At 22.4% G+C, this 15,480-nt stretch overlaps 5 protein-coding genes across 5 annotated transcripts; all 5 read left to right on the forward strand. All coding sequences in view use genetic code 6, as the record gives it.

Moving 5' to 3' along the window:
- Nucleotides 1–301: 301 nt before the first annotated feature.
- On the forward strand, nucleotides 302–1,894 carry TTHERM_00083430 (hypothetical protein; the record flags this gene model as incomplete). The annotated part of the gene is made up of 1 exon (XM_001012589.2): nucleotides 302–1,894. The coding sequence occupies one exon, from the start codon at nucleotides 302–304 to the stop codon at nucleotides 1,892–1,894; it is 1,593 nt and encodes a 530-aa protein (XP_001012589.2).
- A 1,519-nt stretch (nucleotides 1,895–3,413) lies between these two features.
- TTHERM_00083420 (lysozyme protein) lies at nucleotides 3,414–5,757 on the forward strand (the record flags this gene model as incomplete). Its single annotated transcript, XM_001012588.2, has 4 exons — nucleotides 3,414–4,024; nucleotides 4,121–4,213; nucleotides 4,976–5,557; nucleotides 5,661–5,757. 4 exons carry the CDS (start codon nucleotides 3,414–3,416, stop codon nucleotides 5,755–5,757), a joined length of 1,383 nt encoding a protein of 460 aa, XP_001012588.2.
- Nucleotides 5,758–7,245: 1,488 nt separating this feature from the next.
- Nucleotides 7,246–8,056, forward strand: TTHERM_00083410 (lysozyme protein; the record flags this gene model as incomplete). The annotated part of the gene is made up of 2 exons (XM_001012587.1): nucleotides 7,246–7,856; nucleotides 7,957–8,056. 2 exons carry the CDS (start codon nucleotides 7,246–7,248, stop codon nucleotides 8,054–8,056), a joined length of 711 nt encoding a protein of 236 aa, XP_001012587.1.
- A 695-nt stretch (nucleotides 8,057–8,751) lies between these two features.
- On the forward strand, nucleotides 8,752–9,564 carry TTHERM_00083400 (lysozyme protein; the record flags this gene model as incomplete). The annotated part of the gene is made up of 2 exons (XM_001012586.2): nucleotides 8,752–9,368; nucleotides 9,468–9,564. Exons 1-2 carry the CDS (start codon nucleotides 8,776–8,778, stop codon nucleotides 9,562–9,564), a joined length of 690 nt encoding a protein of 229 aa, XP_001012586.1. The 5' UTR covers nucleotides 8,752–8,775.
- Nucleotides 9,565–11,339: 1,775 nt separating this feature from the next.
- On the forward strand, nucleotides 11,340–15,174 carry TTHERM_00083390 (efflux ABC transporter, permease domain protein; the record flags this gene model as incomplete). Its single annotated transcript, XM_001012585.1, has 7 exons — nucleotides 11,340–11,598; nucleotides 11,694–12,035; nucleotides 12,104–12,462; nucleotides 12,622–13,114; nucleotides 13,219–13,878; nucleotides 14,121–14,666; nucleotides 14,711–15,174. 7 exons carry the CDS (start codon nucleotides 11,340–11,342, stop codon nucleotides 15,172–15,174), a joined length of 3,123 nt encoding a protein of 1,040 aa, XP_001012585.1.
- Between the last annotated feature and the right edge of the window lie 306 nt (nucleotides 15,175–15,480).

Genomic DNA, 15,480 nt, shown 5'->3' on the forward strand with positions numbered 1-15,480 from the left:
AAAAGCATTTGAAAAGTAAAGTGACCTTATTTATATCATTGCTATTTTGATTGATAGTTAAATTATTAATAAATCTTAGTTAAAAAATTACAAATTTATATTTATCTAATTTTATTGTATTTAACTAATAAAAATTTATACAAGTATAGTAGAATAAATCCTAAATATTAGCTTTAAAATCTTATAGTAAATCATTTAAGACGCATTTCCTTGATATTTATTGATATAAAATATCATTAAGACAGACAATACTATATTTTTAAGTTATCAGAAATTACAATCTTTTTGGAATTGTTGAATTATGATTAACCCACATTTCATGGATTCATATATGAAAAACATTCAAGCATAATCTCCTCCTAAAAATGGATAAATGAGAATGTTCCCTGAAAAATTTCATACTGATAAGATGTTTGGCTAACCATTAAATCGCATGGACCAAGAATAGGCAAAGCATTAAACAAAATTAAAAAACTATGGAGATATTGATAAAATAAATTAGATTTATAAGACAACATATAACATGAAGAATTAATTTAATTAGGGCAATACTTATTCAAATTTACACTTTTCTAAAATGGCATATCAAAAAAATAGAGAATCATCTCTGGATACATCTACAGAATCTCTTAGGAGAACTGGAAAGAAAATGGTAAATAATAGCTTTAGCGATTCAAAGCCTATTTAGCAGACATACTAATCATAAAATCATCTTTAGAACTCCTACTTTTATTAGTAATAGAATTCTGCTAGAGATATGCAAGCGTATTAGTAAAACATACCTAATTAAGAGACTCTTTCTAGCAGTAGACAATAAAATATTTAAAATAATGAAAATAAATTACCTCATACAACAATTGGCGACTTTTACAGATTACCTTCAAAAGATGATGTAAAATAGTATTAATATTCACCTCAAAAGAGGCCAGCTTTTGTTCCAGATAAAGTAAGTTGCAAAAAGAGATTCGATGAACGTGATCACCATGATACTACAATAGTTTAGTTAATTAGCAGGACAAGCGAAACAGGCTTTCATAACGATACACCTTCAAAAAAGCTATTAAAATCAGATACATTTTAAGACTCCTTTAATCATCTGTTTAATTAGTAATAGCGAGGATAAGGATATAGACCTGGTAAAAAAGCAGCGAATTCCTCAAGAGAAAATTCTGCTGAGAATTATCAATTCAAGAATATATTAACTGGGGAAAATGTATCAGGAGATAAAAGACAAGGTTTAGCTATTGTGGATAAATCTATGTATAAAAGAGAGGAGATGACGTTAGCAAATGAATTTAGATAAAAAGTTAATTCTTAGCGAACAAATTCAGCAAATCCAACCTATAAAAAGTTGTATTTTAGTAATATTTTTAATAGAGAAGATATGTCTGGTAGCGATAACTTAAATTCTTCCTTAAATAATGGGTAAAACTCCACGACAAACAAATTAAGAGACAAGAAAGTAGCATTATATGATTCAAACAATGTAAGAGGTTGTCTAGATCACTCTATTAGCAAAGATCCTATAGCAAATAATAGCAGTACATCTAGAGAAAGATAAATAAATAGAATCCCTATCAGCAATATTAGTAATAATGTATCTGCATTAATGATCTCCCATGAAATATTAACTAAATAACCAAAAGAGCAGCAAGATTTAATTAGTAAAATATTATAGACATAGAATACTCCTCATGGCAAGATGATATTAAAAGATCGTAACTAATCGCCAATGACAAAAGGCTTGTTAAAGAATGAAACTATGGGAACTCCTTAGAGATTTTTACTATCAGACTCTTCAAATAAAATATCCAGCAAGCATTCCCATAATCTGATATCTTCCCCATTTGTAAAATCTACCAGAAACTGTACAACTTAGCCTTTCTTCAATTGAAATTATATTAATTTGATAAAAAATAAATTTTTTTTATCCTTCTTAATGAAATAAATGCTTAAAATTTAACATTAAAATTGTAAATAAAAATTAAAACAAAAAAGAGTGAAATATATATATAACTAACATACATTCATACATACTTGTTTTTTTGTAAAAAAAATTATTTTTGTTATTAATTAAATTATTTTTGAAAGAAATTTTTTTAATTTTTATAAAAAACTGTAAATTTATATATACTATCTATTTATTTCTATCAAAATAATCAAAATTTTAATTAAAAGATTGAGTTTTTTCTAGGTTTTTTGGCCTTACCTTGAAGATCAATTAAAAAAAGCCTAAGAGGTTTTATTGTTATTAATTTGAATTAATAACTTTTTTAAATACTATTCATTAAACTAAAATTCTAACAGATTTGATAAGCTGTTATTGTTAAATATTATAGTGCAAAAAGTTTTCATTTATTTTCTAAAATTAATAGATTTAATAATTTTAGAAAATATTTAATTCAAAAATGATCTTTTGAAAGGAAAAATGAATTATTTAATTACGCAGAGATATAAACTAGTAATGCAAATTATATCAAAAATAAGTACAGATTGGAAATAATATTTAAAAATATTCTTCAAAATTTTATTATTAGATTATATCAGTCTTTAAATTAATTTGTATCAAATTCTTAAAGCTTTTTTACATATTTGAATGATTAAAATAAATTTAAGATTTCAGTGAAGAATAATTTTTTAAAACAAAAAGATATTAATATTATTATATACTAATTGTGTTTAATTGTTGTTAAAACTATTTTTAAATATATTTTTTTTTGAGTTTTTCTTTTTTTGATAATTTCTAATAGATTAATATTTGTCAAAATTAAAAGTTTGCTGACCAAATATATGATTATAAAAACCTTTTATTTGTTTATCAAATTAAATAATTTAAATTTAGAAAAAAACTTAGATCAGATTTATATCTATTTTTCTAGATTAAAAATTTGTTTTTTATGATATTTACACAAATTAGAAAAATAAGAGAAAATAAATTTTGTATTGCTTTCTTTATTTTGGTGATTTAATTAAAAAACCTTACAAATTTATTCTTTTTTAAAATATATCAAATTTACATAAAAGATAATAGAAAATTTTCAGTATTGAAAAGTATGAGAATTTGTCAGTATTTTTTCAAATTAGAAATAGCAAACAAGTAAACTTAGAAACTTACAGATTCCTTTTTGTAATTAACTTTTGAGATGATACTGATAATATGAATATTATTAAAAATATTTAGAAGTATATTTCCTAATCTTTTTTATTGTGCTTTTTTTTGGATATTTTATATTTTTCATAGAAAAATTGATTAATAGATAGATACTTAAGAGTGATAAATTATATCAATCAATATTAAGTTTGGTTTAACCTTATTAATTGCTTGAATACTCAAAATTTAACTTTAATTATTACTTGTAAAGAAAATTCAATTTAATTAATAAATTAATTAATTATCTAAAAAATAAAAAAAAATGAATAAATTATTAGTTGCAAGTTTAACTATCCTTTTAATTACTTCTTTTGCAAGAGCTTAAAAAGGAATCTTGGGATTTACTCCATAATACTCAGGATATTCCTAAGATAAGTATTTATGCATGAAAAACTCCTAAAATGAGTTCAAATACTAAAATCTTGTTGAAAAATAGATCTGGGGTTATGATCGCTACCATAAAACAGGGTAAAATTATGCTGATAATGTTGGTTTATCTACTAATTCTATTTATGTTCCCTGCATTAATATCAACGCAGCCGAGTTCCCATATTTTAGTTAAGAAAACTAACTCTTCACATTCCTTAAATACTTCCAACAAAATCATGATGTTTTCAAAGGAGATTTTTTGTGGGTTTCTATTGAGTAAAATTAATCTAAAAATTGCTAGTGGCATAATGACTTTAATATTAATTGTTCAGTTCTTGAAGAAATAATGAACTAAGTTAGGCGCTCATTTGTTGGAGTTGGCAACATTGGTATAATGACAAGCAAGTAAGATTGGGAAGCCCTTTTTGGAAATAAATGTAACAAGTACAGTAGTTACCCCCTTCACTATAAAAACTACGACAATAAACCTAATTTCAGTGATTGGTAATTTATTATTAAAAGTTTTCAATAATTTTTATTATTGAATTCTTTATTTTATTATTTATCTAAAATAATTTTAAATATACGATAAACAAACAGGATTCAATAAAAGTTTGGTGGCTGGACTAAACCATCAATGAAAACTTACTCTAAGGGAAAATATGAATGCTACATGGAGGCCGAGTTGACTGTGTATTGATTCAACAGAAATTATTTATAAATAAATAACTAAATAAATAAATTAAAACTAAGTATATATATGAAATTTTTATTATATTTTTATTTTCAGCATTAATTTTTTAAATTTGGTAAAATAAAAACAAGACTTTTTAAAATAAGATTAGATTTTACTTTTTTTATATTTTCACAGTATTTTTGCGGATATTAAATATAAAGTTATTTAACAATTAACTAGATGTAGGATTAAATTAATTAATCACAAAATATGAAGAAAAAAATATAATTTTGACAAAAAGTAAATAAATTTAACTAAACTAAGCAATAAAACAAATTTAACTTAGAATAAATAACATTGTTTTTGATATTTTGATGAAGTTGAGAAGAACTTTTCTAGGTTGGTGTTTATTTATTTATATAGAATCATTTCTATTATTCGATTTTATAAAAGAAATCCTTTATATAGTAATATCATAAAATTTTGAATAAATTAGGTTTTATTAGAAAGACTTTTTAAATTTGGATTATGTTTAGATATAGTGTAATTTTCTTTTTGATTAACAATTTTTTTATAATATCAAAGAGATTTTCTAAATAATAAGAAATCATCAAAAATTATATTTATATTGGATTTAATAGATATACAATTTAATTAGGTATTTTATTTCTATGAGAATTTCTATTGAATTTTTGAAAAAATAAATTAATCATCATTTTTCATAATTAATTTCAATTTAATAAAATTAAAACTAAAAAAATTTAATAAATGAATAAAAGAATAATTTCTTGCTTTTTAATACTATTAGTTGCTTCAAGTGTCTACTCATAAAGTAGAATTGCCTTCTATGATTTACTTGACTATGAAGAAAATATGTATTAATGCTTAAAGTTCTATAAAGTCTCTACTCAACTCGTTGATGGATTTAAAGATAACACCACAATATTTTCTCCCTAAGTTTAAGGTAAGATTGACAGAGCATAAGAATAAGGGATTTCTACAGATTTACTTTTTGACCCTTGCGTTAATACTGTCAGATAAGAGAATTTTTACACTCCTGAGCATCAAGTAACTAAATTCTCTGAAAACTACAAATTTCTTACAGGCTACGAAAATATCTGGTTTAATGTCATTTAAAAAGCTGATAGAAATTGCTTTTGGTCAACTGATGCCAACTTAAATTGTGAAATTTTGACTAAATACATTTCCCTTCTCCAAGCCTAAACAGGTAAGAAAATTGGTATTCGCTCATCATCTCTTGACTGGTCCAATATCTTCGGTACTACCACAAACTGTGCTAATTTCGGCAACCTTCCACTTTCTTACATAAACTATAATCAAAAACCAAACTTCTAAGACTGGTAATATTTAATTTATTTTTTTCGCAATCATAAAAAATGATATAATAAATAAAAGTTTAATTAAATTAAATATTTAAGTAAAAATATATTTAATTTTACAAAGGTAAGATTAATAATTCGGCTCTTGGAGAGGTCCTATGATGAAAGAATTTGACACTACTGAATTATGCGGTCTCACTACTACTTTATCTGTCTATTGATTAATAAAATATATAATAAATTAAAGAGATTTAATTTTTAGATTTATAAATTCATATTTATATTTTTAATACACAAAAAAAAAATCTAAATTTTAAAATTAATTTTTATTCTTTTGTCTTTAATTAAAGAATAAGTGTTACAATAAAAAATAAAAAGCTCTTTGCATTCTTAATCAAACATGCATAATAAATTTAAATTTTATTTAATTACATCATTATAAATTAAAATAATTAAACTTTTTAAAGTTTTTAAAATTTAATTAAAAAAATAAATAATTATTCATTAATTTAAATTAATACTATAAACAACACAAAATAAAAAAATCTAAAAAAAATACTGAGAAAAGCTATAATATTATAAAAAAATTAAGAGCTTTATTTCGAAACTAAAAAAATTTTAATATGGTAACATTTTTTCATGTAAACATATAAAACAATTTAAGTTTAGAAAATATTTAATTAAAAAATGACCTTTTGAAAGTAAAAATCATTTATTTAAACAGAGATGAATACTAATTAATCAAAATTTTTATAAAAATAAATAGATCTGAAATACTATTTGAAAATACTCATCAATATTTTATTATAAAGTTATATAAGCCTTTGCATTAATTTATATACAATTCTTAAAGAATTTTTACTTATCAAAGTGATTAAAATAAATTTAAGATTTAACAGAAGAAAATAATTTCTATTTTTATAAATAATTAATAAAATATGGATATATATATTATAATATTATAATTTACTAATTACTTTTAAGTTAAAACTGTTTTTAAATATATATTTTTTTAGTTTTTCTTTTTTTTTTGATACTTTCTAATAGATTGATTGAGAATTGTCAAAATTAAAAGTCAAAAAGAAGCTAATAAAAACTTTTTAATTGCTATCATATTAAATAATTTAAATGTAATAAAAAAATTTTACATCAGATATCAAACAATTTTTTTTAGAATAAAAATTTGTTTTTTATGATGTTTACACAAATAAGAAAAATAAGAGAAAACAAATTTTGTATTGTTTTCTTTATTTTGGTGATTAAATTAATTAAAAAACCTAAAAAATTTATCCTTTTGTAAAATGTAAATCAATTTCCATAAAAGATAATAGAACATTTTCTGTTTTAGAAAGGATAAGAATTTATCAGTATTTTTTTAAGTATCAAATTACAAACTAATAAACTTAGAAACTTACAGATAGCTTTTTGTAATTAACTTCTGAGATGGCACTAATAATATGAATATTATTAAAAAATATTGAGAAGTATATTTATTTTATAATCTTTTTTTTATGGTGCTTTGATATTTTATATTTTTCATCAATAAATTGATCAATAGATAGACTTAAGGGCGATAAATTATCTCAATTAATATTGTTTGGATTAACCTAATAATTGCTTGAATACTCAAAATTTAACTTTAATTATTACTTGTAAAGAAAATTCAATTTAATTAATAAATTAATTAATTATCTAAAAAATAAAAAAAAATGAATAAACTATTAATTGCAAGTTTAACTATCCTTTTAATTACTTCTTTTGCAAGTGCTTAAAAAGGAATCTTGGGATTTACTCCATTATACTCAGGATATTCCTAAGATTAGTATTTATGCATGAGAAACTCTTAAAACGGATTCAAATACTAAAACCTAGTTGAAAAATAGATCTGGGGTTATGATCGTTACCACAAAATAGGGTAAAATTATGCTGATAATGTTGGTTTGTCCACTAATTCTATTTATGTTCCCTGCATCAATATCAACACAACTGACTACCCCTATTTTGGTTAAGAAAACTAACTCCTCACATTCCTTAAATACTTCCAACAAAACCACGATGTTTTAAAAGGAGATTTTTTGTGGATTTCTATAGAGTAAAATTAATCTAAAAATTGCTAGTGGCATAATGACTTTAATGTTAATTGTTCAGTTCTTGATGAAATAATGACTTAAGTTAGACGCTCAGCTGTTGGAGTTGATAGATTTGGTATAATGGCAAGCAAGTAAGATTGGGAAGCCCTTTTTGGAAATAAATGCAACAAGTACAGTAGTTTCCCTCTCCACTATAAAAACTATGACAATAAACCTAATTTCAGTGATTGGTAATTTATTATTAAAAGTTTTCAATGATTTTCTATATTGAATTATTTTTTTATTTTACTATTTATCTAAAATAATTTTAAATATACAATTAATAAAAAGGAATGAATAAAAGTTTGGTGGCTGGACTAAACCTTCAATGAAAACTTACTCCAAGGGAAAATTCGAATGCTACATAGATGCTGATTTGACTGTGTATTGATTCAAACAAAATTATTTATAAATAAATAACTAAATAAAATTAAAACTAAGTATATATATGAAAATTGTTTTTATATTTTTATTTTCAGCGTTCATTTTTTAAATTTGGTAAAATGAAAACAAAACTTTTTAAAATAAGATTTGCTTTTACTTTTTATGATTTCACAGTATTGTTGTGGATTGAATAGATGAAAATTAATCAATAGCAAAATATGAAGAAAAAAAATATATTTTAAGCCAAAAAGTAAATAAATTTAATTAAACTAATCAATAAAACAAATTTAACTTAGAATGAATGACATTATTTTTGAAATTTTGATGAAGTTGAGAAGAACTTTTTTAGGTTAGTGTTTATTTATCTATTTCGAATGGGTTTTGATTTTTGATATTCAATTTAATAAAAGAAATCTTTTATAAAGTAATATCATAAAATCCTGAATAGATTAGGTTTTATGAGAAAAACTTTATTTACTTAGATTAGGTTTAGATGTAATGTATTTTCCTTTTTGGTTAACAATTTTATAATAATACTAGCTACCCTTTCTAAATAATAAGAAATCATCAAAAATTATATTTACATTGAATTTAATAAATATACAATTTAATTGGGTAGTTTACTGCTATCTGAATTTCTTTTGAATTATTGAAAAAATAATTAATCATCACTTTCTCATAATTAATTTCAATTTAATAAAATTAAAACTCAAAAAATTTTTTAAAATGAATAAAAGATTAATTTGTTGCTTTTTAATACTCTTAATTTCTGCAAGCGTCTATACATAAAGCAGCATTGCCTTCTATGATTTACTTGACTATGAAGCAAATATGTATTAATGCTTAAAATTCTACAAAGTCTCAACTCAGCTTGTTGATGGATATAAAGATAACACCACAATATTTTCTCCCTAAGTTTAAGGTAAGATAGACAGAGCATAAGAATAAGGGATTTCTACAGATTTACTTTTTGACCCTTGCGTTAATACTGTCAGATAAGAGAATTTTTACACTCCTGAGTATCAAGTAACTAAATTCTCTGAAAACTACAAATTTCTTACAGGTTACTAAAATATCTGGTTTAATGTCATTTAAAAAGCTGATAGAAATTGCTTTTGGTCAACTGATGCCAACTTAAATTGTGAAATTTTGACAAAATACATTTCCCTTCTCCAAGCCTAAACAGGTAAGAAAATTGGTATTCGCTCATCATCTCTCGACTGGTCCAATATCTTCGGTACTACCACAAACTGTGCTAATTTCGGCAACCTTCCACTTTCTTACATAAACTATAATCAAAAACCAAACTTCTAAGACTGGTAATATTTTTTTTTTTTCTCAATTATAAATAATGAAAAAATAAATAAAAGTTTAATTAAATAAAATATTTAAGTAAAAATATATTTAAATTTATAAAGGTAAGATTAATAATTCGGTTCATGGAGAGGTCCTTTGATGAAAGAATTTGACACTACTGAAATATGCGGTCTCACTACTACTTTATCTGTCTATTGATTAATAAAATATAAAATAAATTAAAAAAATTTAATATTCAGTATATATAAATTGATATTTATACTTTTAATAAACAAAAAAAAAAAATCTAAATTTTAAAATTAATTTTTATTCTCTTGTTTATGAAATAATAAATTATTTTACTTTATTTGAAAAAATTATTTACTTATTCATTCATTTTTTAAAGATTATGAACTTTATTTTAAGAAGTGTTTTTTTAATCTTTCAATTTTAACTAATATGCTTATATAAATATGCATTTACATTTGAATTATAGTAAGCATTTAATATTTTATTTATTTGATTAGAAAAATGATAATTTAAAAAAACAAACATTTCAAAATCTAAAAGATATGTTTTACAAATAAATTTTTTATTTAAACTTTAATTTTTTAATAAAATAATATTTCAGAATCAACCAAATAATAATAATTTTATAATTAAGTAATAAAAAATTAATGATTTCAATTATTTAATAAAAAATAGCAAATATTTATTCTTAACCGAAAACTATTAATTTTAATATTAAATCTTACAGTAAAGCTTGAATATATTTTAGTAAAATAATATTTCAATATCAAAAGTATTTATTATTTAAAGGGAATAAAAAAATTATTTATTAAAAATTATCATAATATCTCTCCTTTTCTAATAATTACTATGAAAATCGCTTTAACTTTATGTAGAAAGATTAAAAAAAAGTAACTGAATTAAAAATAAAAAACATTTTAAATAGCTAGGCATATAGGAATGACTATAGAAATTCAGTGCCAGGTTTTATCTTTTTTAATAATATATTAACCCATGTATTTATTGATTATTTTTTGATTAGATTTTTTATCGAGCAAAGAAAGAAAGATATTACTTTTATTTTTTTGGGTAAAAGAATTTTATTAGAATAATAAAATTTGATTTATTTAAAATGAAACAAACATTAATAAAATTAAAAATAGCTCATTTTATAATAATTTATTAAGCTTATTTAATTTATTTAGCAAATTATTAAATATATAAATGATTTTGTTATTTATGATTGATTTTAAAGACCTTATTTTAATTATCTTTAAAATTACCTATTAAAGATAAATCTTTTATGTAATATTTTTAAAATATTCTAAAAGATAACCTATTAAAAATATTGAGCTTTTAATCCTATTCTTCAATCTTTTTAAATAATCCAATATACTCAGATTTAACCATTTTTTCTAATAACCTCTCCTTTTTTTTTGTGAATTGTAAAGATTAAAAAGTTAATGCTTTTTTAAATCAACTCTTAAATTTTATGTTAATTTTTTAATTTAATTTTAATTATCTATTTTTAATTTATAAAAAATATATTTTATGTTTAAATCACAATCAAGAAGTACAAATAAGAAAAAATTAATTAATAAATAGTTTGCCATAAAGTAATTTTCTCTTTTCTTCTTAATAGCTAATTTAATGTTCATAAGCTGTAATGTTTCTTTTCCTATCATTTGTAAAATATACAATAACTATTACCAATATGTATGTATATGCTCATGCTTATATAAATTTAATTTAAAGGAATTGAAAGGATAGTTAATACACTCTCAATTAATTTACTGTTAAATCAGTGTCTTGCTTAAACACATAAAAAATATTTAAATCTTTTTGTTTGATAGCAAATTATAAATCTACCAAAGCAATAAGCATTAAACAAGTATTGATATTTTAAAAAAAGGACTCAAAATTTATTAAATAAATAATTGAAAAGAAATATAAAAGGAAAGTAAATTAATAGTAAAAGCAAATAAATGAAAGAAATAGAGTTAAAAGTAGTTTAGCAGAGTGTTTTTTCTTCAATGTCCTACTTCTTGAAGAACTCTTTAATCGAAATGAAAAGGAGATTTTGTTATTTTTTGCTATCACTAGTTTCAATCATAGTAGTAGTTTGTGCTGCATAAATTACCTAAACAATTACAGATAAATCTTAATTAATTTATTTGCAATCTGGTGAACTAGCTTATGGATAAATAGATATGAAGTTTACCACTAATATAGATTACATTTATAGTAATTTTATTTTTCTTGCACTTTTAGAAGTCATTTTTAAAACCAAATTCTGCGAATAAATAAACTCAATTAATTAATACATTTTTAAAATATAGTACCATTCTACAAAAATAGATATGAGGATAAATCAACATTCAACTTCACATAAGTTCAGAAGAGACTTGAGCTTTTAGGCTTAGAGAATCAAATTTCACCTAGAATTGTATTTGACTTAAATATTACTCTTGTATCATAGTAAGGAGCTTGTGTTGTAGATAGTTCAACTCCACTTTCTTCATTTCCAGAAATATTCAACTATTGTCCAAATTAAAAAGATTCTGAATTGATATTTATAGATACTGAAAAGGAAAGAAATATTGGATTAGGGAGATCATTTGACTTATCAGAGATTCCAGAAGATTAAATTGTGATAAATTAAGAACTTGCAGATGAGATGTGTAATTTCAAAATATATAGAAAAATTAAATAATAATAATATTATTAAAATTTCTACTTTTAATAAAAGAACTCAAAGAAGGCAGCACTGTTTTGTTCTCTATCAAGCCTAATATTTATTATTTCTATGGAATTTAAACTTTTTGTTGGTTTCACTTTGACGGAAATGAACAAAATTGCTAAACTTCTCTAACTAACTTTGAACATTATTAGTTTGACACGTACATTTCAGCTAAGGTTGCTAAAATTATTGATAAAAATGTTGGTAAAGAGTCATTTAACACGATGAAGAAGGCTGCTTTCATGGAATTTAAATATTTATATAAGCTCTTAAATAAGCACGCTAATTAATAGTTGAAATATTACTTTCCTTTATTGCAATATTATGACAATTTGTTTGAATTGGATCCTTACTAGCATACTGCATAAGTAAGCCATTAATAATAACTAATATTTAAATTTGAGATGAAATTAATAATAAATATATTGATGTTCAAAAAGGAATATATTATTTTATCACACAAATAGTTATTAATAAAAAATATTTTATTATTGTAAAAATTAAAAAATTATTATTAAATTTAATAGATGGTGCTCAATTTGCCAAACAGAGTAGATTTTTATACTAAACAAAATATGGACTAAATTGAAATAAGAGGAAACTTCATAGCAAGTGAAATAATAAGAATTTTAGGTGTTTATCCTGTTTCAATTAATTTACCAATACTTAAGCTATTTCATGATCTCAAATATGCTTAGATGTTTTTAAGTGTTGTTACAAATATGATTATACTTCTTTTCTCTTCTCTTAGCATAATGATGCTCTATAATCTACTACTTGTATCTGTAGAAACAAAAACATACGAACTAGGTGTATTAAGAATAATAGGACTTAACAAAGTAGGTGTTGTTATCATGATTCTTTCTTAAAGTCTTTCTTTTGTCATTCCAGGAGTTATAATCGGTATACTCCTTGCAACTTAGATATTAGCTATTGCCAGTGTAAAAGCTAAAGAAATTGTTGGATTAGATATCAGTAACTCGCCATCTATTAATTCATATGGATTATGCTTATTTTTAGGTAAAAATAAAAATGTTTAAATAAAATTTATCATGAAATAATTTATTAATTATAAAATGATTAAAAAAATTTATTTTTTATATCTTTAAATCATTATTTTACAGGGCTATTTATACCATTGGCTTCATCGATAATACCAATCAAGAGTGCGCTTAGTAACTCACTTAGTTTTGCACTTGATAAAGATAGGTCAAAGAGTTCTGCAGTTAAGATCACTGTTGATTTAGATGGTAAAAATACTAATTGGGGATAGATTAGCTTTGGCCTACTTTGCTCACTTTTTGGATTTTCTATCTATTATTTATTGCCTCTATCGCTTTTTACATTAGACATGAGTATGCTCATAACAATATTTTTCTTTATTTTAATTGGACTTTTAGTGGGATTGATACTTGTAAGTATTAACTTTTCTTACCTCTTTGAAAAACTAGTTGTCTATGTGTGTCTATTTTGGATATCGGCATCTTCATAAAAACTTGTCCTTAAGAACTTAACTTGTCATAGAATAAAAAATACCAGAACTTCTATTATGTATGGACTTAGTATTGCATTTGTAGTTTTTGTATGGAGTGCAATGAGTCTTTAAATTGACTCCTAATACTATCAAGTTCTATTAAGTTTTGGAGCAAACTATTGTGTGCTTGATAATTTTAATGGCTTTAAAATAGACTCTTATGAAAACATGTTTTCATCTGATCTAAAAGAATATATTAGATCTTATACCATGGTAACACAAAACATAGAACAAACTTTACAAGATAATGGTAAATTCATTAAAGTTCAATTTAAACTAAATTTTCAACTAAAAAAATTAATTAATTTAAATACTGTAAGTAAAGCAAACCTCATTTATATCTCCCTCCATATTTTTATAAAACAAATTAAATCTAGCAAAATATCAAATCCATCACTAATTTAAAAATTGATTTGATTAAAATAATAATAATTTACAGTATATTTTAATCAAAATAATTAAAAATATATTTAAAAAACTAAAAATGTATAGGTGTTCATGGTTAATTTAGAATCAAAAATAAAGGTTAAACATTAAATTTGAGAACTAGAGTTTTAGCTTTGTAACCAAATTACTTGCAAACAACATATAAATAATTCCTAAAGATAGAATAAAAATCATCAAGTGGTTTAGATATTGTTTAAGAATTATATTCATCATAAGAAGTAGGAAAAATAATAATAAGCAAATAATTAGCAGAATAGCTTTTCTATAGCTCTGATGTAAATTTAGATGAAGGAAGCAATGAAAATTACGTTTTCTTAGAGTTTACAGATGGAAAATAAACAGTTTTTAACTATTAATTTTAAGTTTCTTCTATTGTTTCTTCATTTCCAGGTATAAATATGCAAGGAGGAGGTTTATCTTCATTAGATTAAGAGCAAAATGTTATTATATCTATTCCTGCTTTTCAGCAAATACTTGAGAGTATAATTAATAAGAAATAAACTAATATTTATGATAGAATGATTATAGATGCAGATTTAGAAAATGAACTGATTATTAAATCTAAACTTAGGGCTGCTTCTAATTATTAATGTAACTTAAACTTAAATATTCAATTATTAATATTTTTTTATTAGTAAGATATATTTGGTCATTTAAGGGCTCTTCTGAAGAATTGGAATAAAATATGAAATTGATTAATATTTCATTTTCTGGTTTAGGAGGCTTAGTAATGCTTCTTTGTTTTTTCTCTCTGATATCTTCAATGACGGCAAATATCTATGACCAAAGCAAAGAAATAGCAATAATGAGAGCTGTAGGTCTGTCTAAGTTAAAATTATCTTTGATATATATCTACGAATCTTTTGTCTTAGTTTTTTCGAGCTGCATTATAGGAACTATTGTAGGTATGGTTATTGGATATTCTATGAGTATGCAAAGATAGTTATTCACTTAAATGGCTGTTAACTTTAGATTTCCAAAGGATATTTTGCTTTCTTAATTTGTAATTTCTATAATATGTGCTTTTGCCTCAACTATTATGCCCATAATTCACTTACTCAGATAGCCAGTCTCAAGCATAATAAGAAAAGTCTTTTGAGTAATTTTTACAAAAGCAAGCAAATAACTTTAACTGATTTATGAAATTAAAAAATTTAGTCAAAAATACAAAATACTACTATATATAATATATATACCAATAAATTCTGTATTCAAATTTATTTTAAGTTTTATTAAATTCTCATTTTAAAACTAATTTTTCTTCATCAATAATTAGAAAAACAATTACATTTCTTTATATTGAATTATATTATTGATCAATATTTATTATAAATAATCTGTGTAAAAAAAATAATCATCTATTTATTAATCAATCAGCATAAAGTAAGATAAAAATAATAAAATA

The sequence above is a fragment of the Tetrahymena thermophila genome, assembly GCF_000189635.1.
Source record: "Tetrahymena thermophila SB210 genomic scaffold scf_8254697, whole genome shotgun sequence".
Classification (NCBI taxonomy): domain Eukaryota; phylum Ciliophora; class Oligohymenophorea; order Hymenostomatida; family Tetrahymenidae; genus Tetrahymena; species Tetrahymena thermophila.